The sequence below is a fragment of the Cariama cristata genome, unplaced genomic scaffold, assembly GCF_000690535.1.
Source record: "Cariama cristata isolate BGI_N322 unplaced genomic scaffold, ASM69053v1 scaffold23236, whole genome shotgun sequence".
In the NCBI taxonomy this organism is placed as follows: domain Eukaryota; kingdom Metazoa; phylum Chordata; class Aves; order Cariamiformes; family Cariamidae; genus Cariama; species Cariama cristata.
Genome location: NW_009623002.1, coordinates 1 through 15,659, shown reverse-complemented (window position 1 = coordinate 15,659; position 15,659 = coordinate 1). Strand labels below are relative to the sequence as shown.

Sequence of the window (15,659 nt, the reverse complement as noted above, 5' to 3'; positions counted from 1 at the left end):
AACCAAAGCGCTAGATAACTCACAAGAGGCATTAAAGGCAAAAAGCCTACTCCTGAAAGGACCTGGCATATACAAAGATGTATAAGCTTGGCAGCAGAGTTCCCAGGAAAGTCACAAGAACATTTGATCTACTGAATCCTACTTTAAATATGTCCTTTATATTTAAAGGCCTCGTTTCTCTCCTGCCATGCAGATATATATATTGGCTTGCATGCTCACGCATCGCTCTGTACCTCATCATCAATCTTCATTTGGAAATCCTCTTCATTCTCCTCTTCTGGCGCAAAGAAGGATTTCTCCCCGTAACCTGCATCCTGCAGAGAAATATTAGGAAAAAAAGAGAACCTAAATTCTTAAAAAGGTTACTGGAGAGAGAACTAGAAGTGTATTATGAATCTCCCGTGGAAACTTGTCTCGCTGAACAAGCACACTTCCACAGACAGCCGTTTGCAAGATTCACTGTGACCCACAGATCACAGATGTCAAACTGCCCAGTACTGTGACACACTCCAAAACTAAATACTGCACCCAACTTCAAAAAAATTACCAGCCTCTCTCACAGACACGTACTGGTTACTTTCTGCTGTAGAGCTCCAGGTAGAAACATAAGCCCTTTCTCGTACCTTCCCTTTGCTACCTTTGAGCATGGCTAACTCAGTATCTAAATCATAGGTGGTAAGAATGTTATGTCTCTGTCTTTAAGAACTTAACTCCCTTTTTACATAGCAGAAAACTTAGCAAGTTGCCCAGTAGTCAGGGGCCTAACTTGCCTACTTTATAGCAAAATTAGCTTTAGGCAGAAGCTGTTACCTAGCCCCACCCTTCACAGAACTACTTGTCAGTAACTTGCTTTATAGCCTACAAGGAGAGTTTACCTTCAGTCGCTGCTCAGCTGCAATCATGCTGTAATAAGCACAGCATTGTTCTGGGGATACCATTGCTCTGATCTCTTCCTCTGTTGGCAATCTGAAATCTGGCTTTAAAACCCACCAATTTGAGTCCATCCCTGAAAAATGCACAGATCAAACACCGAGTAGTTTCCCCACAAATATTGGATGACATCATAATTCTAACTCTATTTCAAGATTTGGTACCCTGCTGCAATATTGGCAAAAGGAGCAAGTATGACAAGTCTGTGACACTTTGACCACTAAAAGCGATAGATTTTTTCATTCTGCATTTGTCTAAATCAATGCCCCCTAACTCAGTGTCTGTTATATTGGCAAATTCTCATACATTCATGCTCATTTAATGTATACACTACGTTCCAAAAGCATTTAATCCACCTTTAACTTCCTCACCTCCAACTACTTTTCCCATCGGCTAGCCTAAAAAGCTTTGTATTACCACCTGTTTATCATTCTGCATATACAAAAATCAGAACTCAGGCTCTCAGAGCATTATTAGACTCATGAAGATGGGACAGGCCTCTGCTGTCATGTATGTGCTTGCAAAACACAACACAGCCATGCACAGAGGGAAGGGAACACGTATCTGTTGGTGTCATACATTGTTACTTTACATGTAAATCATTGCCCAAAGCGTTATTAAAAAAAAAAATAATGTCTAAACTGTAGTAATTTCTCACCATCAAGATGACTTGTGCCAGAAGAAAGTGCACTTTATAAAAATTGGAACAAAAAACCACTATCAGATTACATTTCAGTTCTTCAAATAGCTGTTTTCAAAAATGGTTTATCAGGAGGAGATGTTACCTCCTCCTGCTCTGTCTGGAACTCCAAGAGCAGTAACGAATGGCTGACGGCCCCATAAAATCTTCAAATACCTGTGCGTTTGAAATCAGCACAAAGCTTTAACCGCTTTCGGATGCTACTCTCCGAGTGCGAGGGAAAGGCCTTCTTGATATCCTCCATGCGAATTCTCCGAGGACGGTCTCTGCTTTTCCAGAAGAGGCGATAAATAAAAACCTACAAAACAAGACTCATTTGTCATGTCTGAACAAAGAATACAAGAAACCTGCAAAGACAGTATACACAACACTGTTTCTAGTGACTACTTCAGACTTCCTACTTAAAACCCATTGTTTCTTATAAATTTACTTAGTAAAGTTTTCCAAGCCACATGTCTGCTTCAGGTTCAGCTATTTTTGAGAGTGAGATGTGGAAAAAATATTTGTCTTGAAATTTTGTATTATCACATTAGAAATATTCACGCTTTGGTACAGAAACTTGAACTCTGAGAACAGCAGAGATTTTCCTGCTCTGCAAATACCCCTTGAGTTGTAACTTTCAATTAAACTGACACTAAATTACTAGAAATTTTCTCCAAAATCTAAATTTGGGGATATTTATTTGAATGGTCACTGACAGTCCCAAAGCTTAACTGCCTCAAGATCTAGGAAATCAACAAAGACCTATGAAGCAACTCTAATTCAGTGCTATGTAATAGGACTGCGGTAAGATCTCTTAATTGCCTCTTAGTAAAACCCATGTAACTGTCATTTTATACAGCATAACCACTTCAAAGTTCATTCTAATTTCTTCAGTTTCCTACACTTTTATATAAATCTTATAACATTTTGGCTAATAAAAAGCCTCTATCATATACTTATCAGATAGGATGCAAGTAAACAGCAGCAGGATGCTATAAATTGCTGGTTAAATGACAACGAAAATGGTCTGTACGGTTAACATCCAACTCCTGTAGTGCTCTCACCTCACACCAAAAAATCAAAACAGAACAAAAAAAAGAAGCCATAGGAGGGTAATGAGCTTCTCAAATCAAGGCTGTCCACATGAGGCCTGTGCCTATGCCTTGGGCTTTCTCCAAAGACCCCTCAGATTCCCAAACTGTCTCTTATCACATACCTGCAGAAAATCTCTGATATGGGTGTTAGCTCGTTTAGAGTTGGGACCAGGTACTTCATAAAGTGGACACTCCTGACCAACTACAAAAATATCCACTAATTCTCGAACATAATAGCCTTGTCGTGTCCGGATAATCAGGAAATCCGTTTCAGGCATCTTATGTAAATAGATAGGGGCCCGGAAAAGGTTGTTTTCAAATGCCTAATAAGAGAAGCAAATCAAAGTTTGAAAGTCAGGTTTTGATCAAATGTTCTGCAACTCAATCTACCAAAAAGATCTTTAAAAAAAAAAAATTCATTCCAATGGTACATCATCATTTATATCACAGTATATGTAGATGCGCAGTCAGAACATTCCTTGCTTATGTAGAGAATAACCAAAGATGAAGCACAAAAGCATAAGAAAACCTAGAACAAATGCAGAAAGAGTCTGAAGGGCTCTTTGGACTGACCTTTAAGGAGGTACTTTAAAAAGGGACAGAAAGAACACATATACAGAAGAACACTATAACCACGGAAACAAGCCCAGGACACACACACAGTCTGGGAATGGGAGAATGCAACAGAAGCAAGGACTGAAGACTTTCTTCAGGAAAGGAGGCTGTAAGAACCTAACCAGAAAAGCAAAGAGCAGCAGAGTTCAGCATTTAAAGGTAAGAAAGTTTAAACTAGCACCAAGGAGGCACTAGACTAAGTGGAACTGGAAAGACAATCCTCTTCTGTGAATGGTTTTCTCCACCCATAGGGCTTCCACAAGCCTTACCCACTGCTACTCTCCCACACTACCCTCATCCACATTGCAAAGCTTTCCTTGAGATGGCCCTGTCCTCACTTCAAGCTTTCCAGAAGTGCTGTTTCATCCATGATGAAGTCCTCTTGGGCTTGAAGAATTAGCACTGTCAGTTCTGTGGTGAATCTCTAGCATCAACCCTCACCTTACTTTTTTCCTGTGGTACAGCACAGACAGAGTTATTGCTGCAGCAAGAGCAGCTAACATTAACTGAAATCTATTTATTTTTACATTTATCATGGATTTTGTAACCAGGTGGTCCTTACAAAATTCTTAATTCCTCTCCCCATCTCAACTGTATGTATTTCAACAACAGAGAAAGGCTCATAAAAGCAGAAGTCTACCCACCTGACTAGTAACTGGCATCCAGCAGACAACTAGCAGAGCAATTCTCAGAAAGTACTCATAGGTTTTGCTCACACACCCTGGACCATGATAAATCCATGTTTTCTATCCCCTATAACACCTATTTACTGAGCTCCCCAACATTCAAGCAGCTTTGGCCTTCCATTCAGTCCTCTCTAACAGAATTTCCAATGCCATTACAAAGCAAAACACAAAAGATTCACTTCCTGCAATTCCTATCATTCCTACAACAATTTTAAAAAACATAGAGAGATATTTTTTTAAAAAAAGCCAAGAATCGAATTATTATCAGTAAACAAAAAGACTTAAACTGGAAATGAAATGGAAGCTGTTTTTTTGGAAGTTGAGTATTATTTGTGATTCAATAAACAAGGCATGAAACATTCTGCCTATTAACTCCACGTTCAACTTTTCTGTTTTCTTATGCGTGCTTTTCTCACCTGCAATAACTGGCCTGGATGCAGAGAACCCAAGAACGGAGAAGTGTGACAATAAACAGTCTCTCCATATTTACAGTCTGGAGCTCCCGGATCTTTGCCAGGTTTCTGCAACGTGCAACAAAGATGCAGTTAGCACTCAGTGAGAGGCAGAAGAAAATCACTGTCCAACAGCAAAACCTGCATACTCACCCTTTTGTAGTAATTTTTAATCTTTGTTGCCATGCCAACCTGCATCATTAAAGGGGCGTTCTCCTCACTGTATTCAGCAAGGATGAGATCTCCATCCTTGCCAGTTAGGTCCTGTGGTGTGCGCATGAAGAACATTTCACCCCCGCCAGAAGCCTGACGCTCCTGCTCTCTCATCTGTGCCAGTGAAAAGACAGTGTCAGGAAAAGAGCACATCAAACAGATCTGCTGTGCAAATGGAGCCACAGCAGACATCAGATACATAGAAAAATAACTGTACCTTGGCTTTCTTTTTTATGTGCTTCAGCAGAGGTTGCACAGCATGGGGCCCTGGTTGGGACAAGGCACCAAAAGAGTATTTCTTCAGGGGTGGCCGATGAAATTGTCGGAGCTTCATAGGACCCATATGGGTGGGAAAGAATGGCTGGCGAAGTTCCACTGCTGGGATGGAGTGCTAACAGAGGAACAAAATGTGTGATAAGAACGACACATATCATCTCAAAACCAAGATCATCCTCCTATCCTGCTAACCCTTATATAACAGAACCTAGTAGTATTTTTAGGTCTGCTAGCAGTAATACTAGTGCATTGAAATTCACCTGTTACCATACACGTTGCCTTTTGACAGAAAGTGCTTCGGTCCATATATAGATCTTTCCTTTCTGGACAGAGACAACTTTAATTTTACTATTTTTAATTTTACTATGAGAGGATTTTTTATTAACTAGGAGCATGCAAAGCCATTATTCCTAACAGTAAGAAAGCGTGCACTTTGAATTATATTCAAATTCATCATTATCTAAATTATTTTTATAATATCCAGATTAAAACACACACTAGTAACAGAAGTACAGCCTCACCTCTTGACTATCAGCACAACTTTCCCCTCTCCCACTACTGCTTCAGAAAGAGCACTACAGAGACACCAAACAAAAGTATGGCAAGTATGATGCAGCAAAATCTAGCAGCACTTAAACCTCAGTTTGATGGGGCAATGAAGAAGTTAGTTCAAACTCCTTTCTAATCATTTTAATTAAACAACATTAAAAATCTCTCTCATGAACACATAACTGACCTGCTGTAATCTAAATTCTGTTTTTCTACAAATCCTAAGTCATACTCTCAGCTAGAAATCTCCCATCAAGACACTCCATTGCCAACACTACTGTGACTACCTGAATGATGTTGCCTCCAAAGGTTCCTCGAAGTCCCTGCTGTTTGGGGTAGTAAAACTCATCATTGGAGAGGTTCCAGGGATCCTTTACCTCTGGCTGAGACATGTTCTAATTCAATTTCAAACACAGAGAGAGGTGTTACCAAAAAAAAAATATATATATATACCACTCCTTCCACATCATTCCCAGCCTGCCAAGTGCTAAAGCTTATGCTGACCTGCTGTGGTTCTTCCTTGATGACACCTGTTTTTCCCAACAGGATTCGACTCTTCTTTAGAGAAGATTCTTTCTTGTTCTCCTTGGATGGAGAGTTCAAAGTCATTTCTTCCTTTTCATCAGGAATTTCTAAAAACATAAGCAATCACAACGTAGGGCACTTGTCCTAGGGTTCCCTTTTCAGCACTGCAGCCTCCTACTGAGCTGCACCTTGGTCCAGACATTTCAGCCTTTTTGTTCAGTTTCTGGGGTGACTGTCCTCCTCCTATATTCCTCCCCCTTTTCCTCCATACAAGTTAATATGAAACAAGCTCAAACAACACAGAAAAGCTCCATGCTTAAATCTCTACCTTACCTTCTTCAGCAGTGAGTAGATTTGAATGGGAGGAGGGTGACTGTGAGGACTGGCTGGGGTACCCACTGCTCAACACAAATTTACTAACAATCTAATCAATGAAAGTACAAGAAATAGCATCTGTTCTGCCAAAGCTATTCTGAAGAGTTCAGAGTCAAGGCAACACGAGTGCCAATACTGTTTCCCAATTACATGTATTAATAATTCTTTTCTTCCCAACATATATATGACATGAAAGTAAGCCTCAATCCAAAGATAATATGGACCTGAACCGAAAAGGGAATCCTGAAAAATTCCAGGAAAGTAGTATGAAATTTAAAAGTTAACAATTTGCGAAGCCTGGATTCTCCAAGTAAGATTTTCACACAAGAAGCAGGGCCTAGTGACATGGGCTTGGTAAACGCTGTATCAACTTCATGCACAGATCTCATGTCACTCTATATAAAATAAGAATGTTAATATTTATACAAACATCTGCAATTTTGTGGTGTATTTCAGACTTGGAAAGAAAATACTGAGAGTCTGTCTGTCTTTAACCAAGCTCAAATTAAGAGTGATTTTCAAGGTAGCTGGCTAATATCAAAACATTCCAATCAATACATATAGAAATTCTTAGAACTGATCCACTTTCCTGAAGGAAGGAAATGCAATCCAGGCTATATAAAAGTGTAGCAAGATATGCCTATCCTTAAATTACATAAGGCTGCTTAAAGATTACCAACACACAGATCTAACAGAAATTGGTGATTTTAGCAGTTCGAGTAAGACAAAAAGCTCCCCAGTTTGTAGCAATATAAGCAGCAAGTACATTCAAATCAAACTCCAGGAATATGGAGTAAGTTTGTAGCAGCAACAAAAATGCTGACAGGTATTATGCAAAGTCATTGCTCCCATGTGCCATTACCATAACCTGAAAGAGGATTAAGGAATCTGCTTCTTCAGGCTTTGAATACAAGCCATGCTGAGAATGGCATGAACTAGTTTGTGGTTTATTCCTCTACCTTCCCTCTTCAAACCAACACGCATGTAAGTAAAATTAAGACAGTCACTTCTAAAACACACCAAGAGTCTGACTAATTATGTTAAATTTAAGTTTCAGGGCATTAATTTTTACTCTCCCGTTACTGCTTTTAACTTGGGAGCTGAAAGCATGTACCACACCATTAGAGTTATTAGCGTTGCCACCTTCTGCATACGCCTTTATTTGCACATTATCTTCAAAAGACAGAACAAAGAAAGGCCGTAAGTATTGCCCCAGTCCATTTATTTCCATTAGAGTGTGAATATAAATCCTTGCTTCCATTTCCGCTTGTCTTTTCTCATTTGAGTCAAATTTCTGGATGCCATAAACATACCTAGAATTATGTTTTCATCATTTGGATCAAGTGTTAAGACAGGGGGATCCAAGTAGGTTTCCATTGCCTGGTCATCCCAGATGATACTGTCTTCCCAACGGCCATATACTAACTCTTCATTATCAATTGGGAAAATAGAGTACCAGGGCTTGTCTTCATCCAGGGAAACTGCAACAATCATAAGGTAGAATCCTTAAGAGTTTTATACGCTACCTTGGCAGAAAAACATTTGAGAGCTCATCCCCGCATCTTATTCCCTCAACCTTCCCCATCTTTCAGGGCTTTCTGAGGCAGGACCTCTAAAAGGTAAAAGAAAACTCATCTTGGAAGCAAAGAGAAGGCAGAGACCCAAGTCTCAGCTTTACCAACACTTAGAGCTTTTGCTCCACTGAAACACAGAGAACCTCCAAGAATGAAACAGGGCCTTTAACAGGTGTTAAAGCAAACAAGTGTCCCTTTCATCTACTCCTTGGTGATAAGGCTTTTGCTCCACTGAAACACAGAGAACCTTCAAGAATGAAATAGGGCCTTTAACAGGTGTTAGAGCAAACAAGTGTTCCTTTTATCTACACCTCGTGATAACAAAAGGACTCTGCTATTACACAGAACACTAGTCTATACAGACATGTGTCACATGCACCTATTCATAGGCCAACGATTGACATCCTCATTACCTTGCTGTTCAGGGACCTGCTTTTCTTTGCCTTTTGCTATGCCTAGGACTCCTGCTACATTTGGTTTCTGTGCTAGTGGAATTGGTGGATTCAGCAAAGAGCCACTGCGGTTCAAACCTAGAGAAAAGGAAAACAAAAGTAAGTTTACCTTGAGGGTGTGGGGGGGTTAGGGGGCATTGTATTGCCTTAAATCAGAATTTGGGAGTTGCACAGAGAGTGATTTCCAGCCTGACCCAGGATGGGCCTACTGCTCATATCGCATACAGTGTCCTGTGTCATTAGTAGGGCTAAGAATTTACAAAAACATGTTCACCCACAGCTTACTGCTGGAGTATGCGGCCTCTTCAAAGTTATGTTTGGCTTGCTTTACATATGCTGCATGACAATGCACAAGATGCATTTCTTTATGATCCCTATAAAAGTGTCAGGCCTTGAGCAGACAGCCGCCATTGACAAAACAGTTGGTCTGGCCTCCAGCAGCTTCCTGTCTTATGTCAAACTGTCATAGAAAAAAGGATGGCCAAGGAGACCTCAAGGAATCATTCCGTGGAGGCAGCTTCTCCCAGGGCAGATCAACTCACCTATGCTCACATGTGACTTAAGTTAACGCTTCTGGAAGGCATAAGACCTAACACATGTCAACAGACCAACCATGTTTAACATGTTACTGTAGCTTTTGATGGGACTCAGACACAGCAAGCCCAGGCCTCAATAGCTCAGGCACAACTGTGCTGAAAGGAAAATTGTCATAAAAAGCTATCTCCAATTCATCTACCCAACTCCTCAGAGTGTCCTGTACTCATAGCTGAACAGTAAAGGATTGACACTAGTACCCAATAAAGATCTGATTCCAATTAGTCTTTACTTGTAGAAGCAGTCTAAGGTATAACAGATTATAAACATTCATTCTACACAAGCAATTTCAGTTCAAAATGCATTTGTGTCTAAGAGAAGTCTGAGGCTTGTAAGAATTGTTACTTCCTATCTAGAAAAAACAGAGTACCATTACCAGTCCAGGAGAAACTTCAGAAGACTTCTACACAATTCTTCCAATTTAAAAAAAAAAACAAAAAAACACCATATAAAGAAAATTCCATTGGCCTATAAACAGCGCACATCCTAAGTGCGGCTTTGCTTGATACTAATGTAGCTGGATCTAGCATCTGCTATTACACATGGAGAGAAGAAAGCCGAAGCCAGTATTTTGTTTAACAGAAGGGACCTACTCTGTTTTTGAAAAGAACATTAGAGTCTCAGAATTCTGAGCGGAGCTACGATTTTGCAAAAAAACAATCCCCGACAGGAAGAATTCTGTTCTGTATTTGAGACGAAAGCGTGCAATGAGTAAGCTCAACTACACCAAGCACAATTCACATCAGACCATTGATTACCTTGTTGGGCATTGTATGCAGTGGCATTTCTAGTCATGCTGGATGGCAGCCAGCCTGCCAAACTTGCCCGCTGTGTCTTAGTCCCTTTGTGCTTGACATCTTCTCCATTCCAGATAACATCATCCTCCCATTGGAGCTGTGTCACCATAAGGAAGTGCTCATCAGCTAGCAGATCATCCTTCTCATCCATCAACTCTGCACCCTGGAAGGAAAGAATAGTTGCTTGAAGATCTGCATTGACTTTATACTTTTAAACTAAAGGAGGAAAATTGAAAGTCTCATTTTGCATGGTGCACAAGCATCCATCGGCCCATCACCAAGCTGTCATTGTGCAGCAATCCCCAGTGCCACACACACCTCCACACCTTCCCTCACAGTTGCTCTCTCACCCCCTCATCTGTGTGTCCTTTAACCTCCTGCTCCTTCTTTTTCTCCTTCAGCTTGAAACCGTAATCAAATCCACTGCCATCTTCAGGGATCCCCAGCATATCATACCAGAGCTGTGCTGGGCCATAGCGCCATTCCGCCACTTTAGGCTTTGTATCTGTCACCTTGTCTATATCACCAGTTGACTGGGAAAATTTCGATTCCACAGGTGCCATCATGGTAATCTGAAGCACAGCAAAGGATGGAATGGTTACACAGATGATCTATCTAAGTGTCAGTAAAAGGTTTTTTCCTTCCAAGTTTCCCAGTTTATTCTCAGAGGAGGAAAGTATTTCTAAGAAGTGCTTTTCCATACTTACTAGCCGCCTTAAGAATGTTCTGCAATTAGACTTCCAAGAACACAGAGATTTCTTCTTGATACAAAGAGGATAAGCTCTCCTATTGATCCTGTACCATGGATGCAGTCTGCTCAGTAAGAAGCAATCACCTGAAGTCACTGACTAGTACCTGGAGAAGAGCTTCTGCACAGATGGAATACAAGCCAACCCTGTCCTCCAGTTTTATTTTGGAGGAAAAGCTCTTTACTCTAAAAGTTGCTGTGCAATCCACTACTACCCCCAGTGCTAGCTGGCGACTCTCTCTAAGTCTCAGATATCCCACCTCATCATCTGAAAGGCACTGCTCAGGAGGGGGAGGAGCAGCAAACTCATATTCCCAAGGAGATTTTCCTTCCATTCCACTCTCAACTACAACTTCACCCTCCTGTATCTGCACTTCCTGTGCCAACTCCCGATGTTTCTTCTTGCGTTTCCTTCGGGCACTACGCCAAACCGATGGAACGTTCTTTCCAGGGCCAAAGAGACGCAGGAAACGCAGCACCTAGAATAGGAAAAAACAAGAGGGTCAGAGAAAAAAAAAAACCACCACTGTGCAACGTTTGTCTGTCTTTCCCTCACCTGAAAAAGCAGTAATGAAAGAAAGCATTCTGACATTCAGAAGCTTGGCCTGTACTACAACCCCAGCCCCTGAGGCAATCAAAAATGTCTTGGCTATACTTGAAAACAAGTTTCTGATCCATTTGCTTGACGGATCCTTCCTTTTCAAAAGGATTTATTCTTAATCTCAGACACAAAGAAACTCAGAGGGAAGAAAGATTGCGTTTACATATTGGGCATGTGGTAAGACACCACCTGGAAATAATTTTTTTCATTTCGAACAATTCACTACCTTCAGAAAGACACATGGAGATTGAAAAAGAGTTGATAAAATTGTTAGCAAGAGACACAGCTAGAAGACAATTATATAAAGCAGACACTTCTTAAGCAACAAGATAAAAACAAATACCACAGTCCAGACATAATACACTCATTTTTATTTCCATCATAATGCAGTTCCCCTATATGCATACTGCATACCTCTCAGACCTGCACTAACAACTATAACAAGCTTTCTCTGCTGTTTCTTCTACGATTATGATTGCTGTTTTTTAAGCACCAACAATTGTTTCTTCAGAGCACTCTTGTAAAGAGGGAAAACATTATTCCCAAATTAACTGACAGATTTAGGAAACAGGAATTAGAACCAAAGATTTGTAAAGAGACATCCTACTGACGTTCCCTGTTAATCTGTTATGCTGCTCCCCAAAGGAAATATAACCTATATGACCACTCTGACCATCTCTGCCCACATCCATGTTATCCTTCTTCCTAAAACTCCCCCAGATTACTTCTGAACCCTTTGGCCAATTTCAATGACCTTTCACCAAGGGCAAAGGTCTCCGACATAGTTAAGCTGCTAACAGTTTAATGAAACACAAAGTCAGCTTCTCCACATGCTATTTTAAGTGGTTCTATCAAGAAAAACAGTGCTACACCAACATGCACATTCTCAGACATCAACCAATCCTCATAGCAGAATCTACAGGATTTCCGGCTTTGCCAGCTCTAGTGCTCAGGAATTAATTACAAAAAGTGCTCAGCATTAACAGCTGATTTCTGCACCCACTGGGCACATTTGACACTGAGCCAGTCCCTGACAGGACATGTTGAGCACTGAAGAAATGAACATACCAACTGATACAAAATACAGTAATATAGGAAACGGCAAATTTGCAAAAGCCAAGACAGCATCCAGAAGGCTAACTTCTGTGCTAGAGCCTCACCTAGATTTCTAATAGCTAAATCATTAAAACATGACAATTAATTATGCAAATTGCTCAGCTCCTTACACAAAGCCTGTGATGGAGGCACACATAAGACCAAGTTAACCATCTGTTTGGCAATTATAAGCTCATCTTTATTCTCCTTCCCCTCCCACACTTCTTCCCCTCTTGACATCTTTAAAACTTTCAAAATAATTACTGAAATACATCAGCTACATTTGCTATTTGGAAGCATTTAGGAAAGTATTGTAATGAATTCACTTTGCTGGTTCTTTCAAGCAACTTGTTACTGAGCTAATTTCTGATCCATACTCAGAGCAGTTTTGAGTGAGGATTAAGTAAAGGATACAGATCACAAATTATTTCAAGAACAGCACACCAAGTTCAGGACAGCATGAAAGGAAGAGCAAATATTTGCCAGAAAAGCCAGAAAGCAGACAGATTAGCATTATGTTTTGTAATCATCTGGCAAAAGTATTCTCTACTACCTCAGAAAAACAATTTTCACAAATCAACAGGACTGTGCTATGGTCTTATAGAACAGCAAAACATTATTTCATACCCTGATTTATATGATGCTTTTAAGAGGTTCCTGCAAATGGCAGGAAAAGCATTAAACGTTAAGCAGTGTGGAAACAGCAGCACACAGAAACTGGAGAAAGTATTGAGGTGAGCATGAACATCTATGCAATTACTTACTACATACCCTTAATACTATATGATTCATATTTAGAGGGCTTACATGATACAGTTTCTGTCACTTCCACATCTCTCTTACAATACCTTGCCTGGTCGAAATTCCGGGAAGAGCTCTGTAACACTTGGCAACTGTTTGGTAGCATCTCGCTGCATGATTCCTGCAAGAGGAAGTGTGAGTTTGCCTTCCTTGGATTCTGCCTGCCTGGCTTCTTGAGGTCCCATCTCTGACTCAGAATCAGAGCTGCTGCTGAAATCCACCTTGTCGGAGGCAGCAGAGGAAGGAGCAATGATGGAGGGCAAAATGATACCGTCTCCATCTTCAGATACTACAACAGAATAAGCACCTTATAAACAAACAGGTTTCCTCCCTGTCCCCTAGTACAACCCCATAATGCCACATCTACTGTTTATACCAAGTTATGCAAAAATTAAGCTTCTGCAGGTGTTATGAGTACCATTCTTGTTTAACCTTTCATTTTATCCTAAGCGTTCCAGGTGAATTTCCCAGCCACAACTGAGAGGATGAGATAAAAAAGTAGTTTCATTGTCAATATCAGTATTTTAACAATCACTGGAAATACAATATTTCACCCTACTTTCCAGACAATCCTACAATATTGCATAGCAGGACAAAGACCCACCTTTAGATGCAGTCTGCAGACTGAATTTTGACGATGCGTGGTGCTTGCCGCAGAACGAACTGCTACACAGCAGTGTTTGCTTCCTTCAGACATTCATATTGCCAGAGAAGAAGAAAGTCCTCACTCACCAGTGGCAGCTGCATCCTTTTCATCTTCTTTCTTTCCAGGTATCGGAGGTGGTGGTGGCGGTGGCATCAACTTGGAATCAATGTCTTCACAGTCAGCGTCATAATCATCCTCATCTTCATCTAACCAGTCAGGAGACAAGACTGCACATTAAGCAGACAATAAAAGGGAACCAGGCACCCTTCCCATTTATACTACCTCATATCTGTCTCTCATTAGTAAGGAGACCATTCTCATTTTGTAACTAGATGGAAAACTCCTACAAGTTTGACGTGCTGCACAAACTCATTTGCAAGACTGAAATTTAAGAAAGAGTGGGAAGGAGGGAAAAAGGCAAACTGACAGAAAGATGACTGAAGCACTTAAAATATTTTTTTTTCTTCTATCACCTCCCCTTATTCATGCTTTGCAGAGCAAATAAAGCTGCTAAAGAGGTAACAAAAATGTGGTTAAAAAGACCAATCACCTTTACATCCCACTAACCACAATATGTCAACAGAAAGGTTAAGTGTAAGGCAGCTTTATGGAATATGCAAAGATTAACATTTACACTAGCAGCCACTGAAAGGGAAAAGCTGCATGTTTTTGAAAATCTGTTCTAGGTCAGACAGAGATCCCTGGGACCGACAAAAGAACCAAAGTGCCTTCTGCAGAAAATCATTTCAAAAAAAAGAATTCAAGGGTAAAACAGGGGAGAGCTATTAAGATTGAAGTGACTCTCTAAAGGAGTAGGACCCTATCTCTATCCTGAGTAGCTCTGAGAAGCCCCTGGCCTCCTGCATAACCCTCTTCCTAAGAACACAGGTTAAAGAAATATGAGCAGGTATTGGGTATTCTCTGCAGGGCATCCCAGAGTAAAAGGACAATCCTGGCTTCTCTTCTGAGTATAGTTTAACTCTAATGAGGAATTAATTCATTAAAAAAGGAAAATATCAAGCAGTGGCTTCATCCAGCGAACATAGTTTCACAAATCTCATTTCGCTAATCTCATTTACCTGGTCTTCGGACCGGCTGCAGGCTGCCCATTGCCTGCTTATACCTGCGGCTCTCATCTTCTGCCACTTCATTAATATCTGAATAATCGACAGCATCTTCTGTGCTTTTAACCCAGCCTAGGAAGAAAAGAAATCTAGTCACACAAAATTGTATCTTAATATATATTACTAACTTCAGTATATACATATGAATACTTTCCTATGCTTCCTTTCTTTAGAGGAACAAAACCATCTGATTAACATCTCCCATCAGAGTACTTTTCCCCTCATTCCAACCAAAAGTTCCAAGAGCTCTGAATTTCCCCTAAAGATTGGCAAGTAACCAACTTTAGCACAATGAACACCTTTCACTTACTCTGTGAAACTGTTCAACAAGCTCAGAAACAAAAAGAGAGACATAATAATACTGTGCACTAAACAGGCTTGTTTAATACAGGGGAAAACAGAATAAAGCTACTTACGAGAAAGAAAAATAAAACTTGGAAGAAATGAAAGAGGACAAGTGCAAAAGTGACCAGAAGATAATGTGGGATTCACTCTGGCAAAAAGCAGAAGGCAAGGCCTTTACCACAGGACCTCCGACCAGACAACATCATATTTCTTGCAGCCCCAAATGGCCTGAGGTCCTGCTCTCCAGTAAGAGCTCTGATCCTGCAGCCCCTCTGTCATTTAACTGCAAGTACCCCAGTGCCTAACCTTCCTCATCCAGGTGGGCTCCGTCGGCCTCCGGGCTGTCCTCCTCGCTGGCTGTGATCTCAGTGATCAGGTTGCCCAGTCCCAGCACACCCAACCCAGCCAGGTGCTTCTTGGATTCCTGCAGAGACCACAGCCACGTCCCAGCTGGGAGGCTCCGCCGGCTCTGTCAGCCAGGCCGG

At 40.9% G+C, this 15,659-nt stretch overlaps 1 protein-coding gene across 1 annotated transcript in view; it reads right to left on the bottom strand.

The window, feature by feature from the left end:
• Positions 1-15,592, bottom strand: part of LOC104155270 (transcription initiation factor TFIID subunit 1-like) — a 32,745-nt gene extending 17,153 nt beyond the window's left edge. Inside the window, 18 exon segments of the mRNA XM_009702573.1 lie at positions 234-314; positions 876-1,006; positions 1,787-1,928; positions 2,829-3,029; positions 4,424-4,528; positions 4,613-4,786; positions 4,890-5,063; positions 5,785-5,892; positions 6,002-6,129; positions 7,711-7,878; positions 8,385-8,501; positions 9,776-9,977; positions 10,165-10,386; positions 10,823-11,041; positions 13,107-13,348; positions 13,792-13,911; positions 14,785-14,901; positions 15,481-15,592. Of these exon segments, the coding sequence (XP_009700875.1) occupies positions 234-314; positions 876-1,006; positions 1,787-1,928; positions 2,829-3,029; positions 4,424-4,528; positions 4,613-4,786; positions 4,890-5,063; positions 5,785-5,892; positions 6,002-6,129; positions 7,711-7,878; positions 8,385-8,501; positions 9,776-9,977; positions 10,165-10,386; positions 10,823-11,041; positions 13,107-13,348; positions 13,792-13,911; positions 14,785-14,815 (2,565 nt within the window). The 5' untranslated portion in view covers positions 14,816-14,901; positions 15,481-15,592.
• Positions 15,593-15,659: the final 67 nt, after the last annotated feature.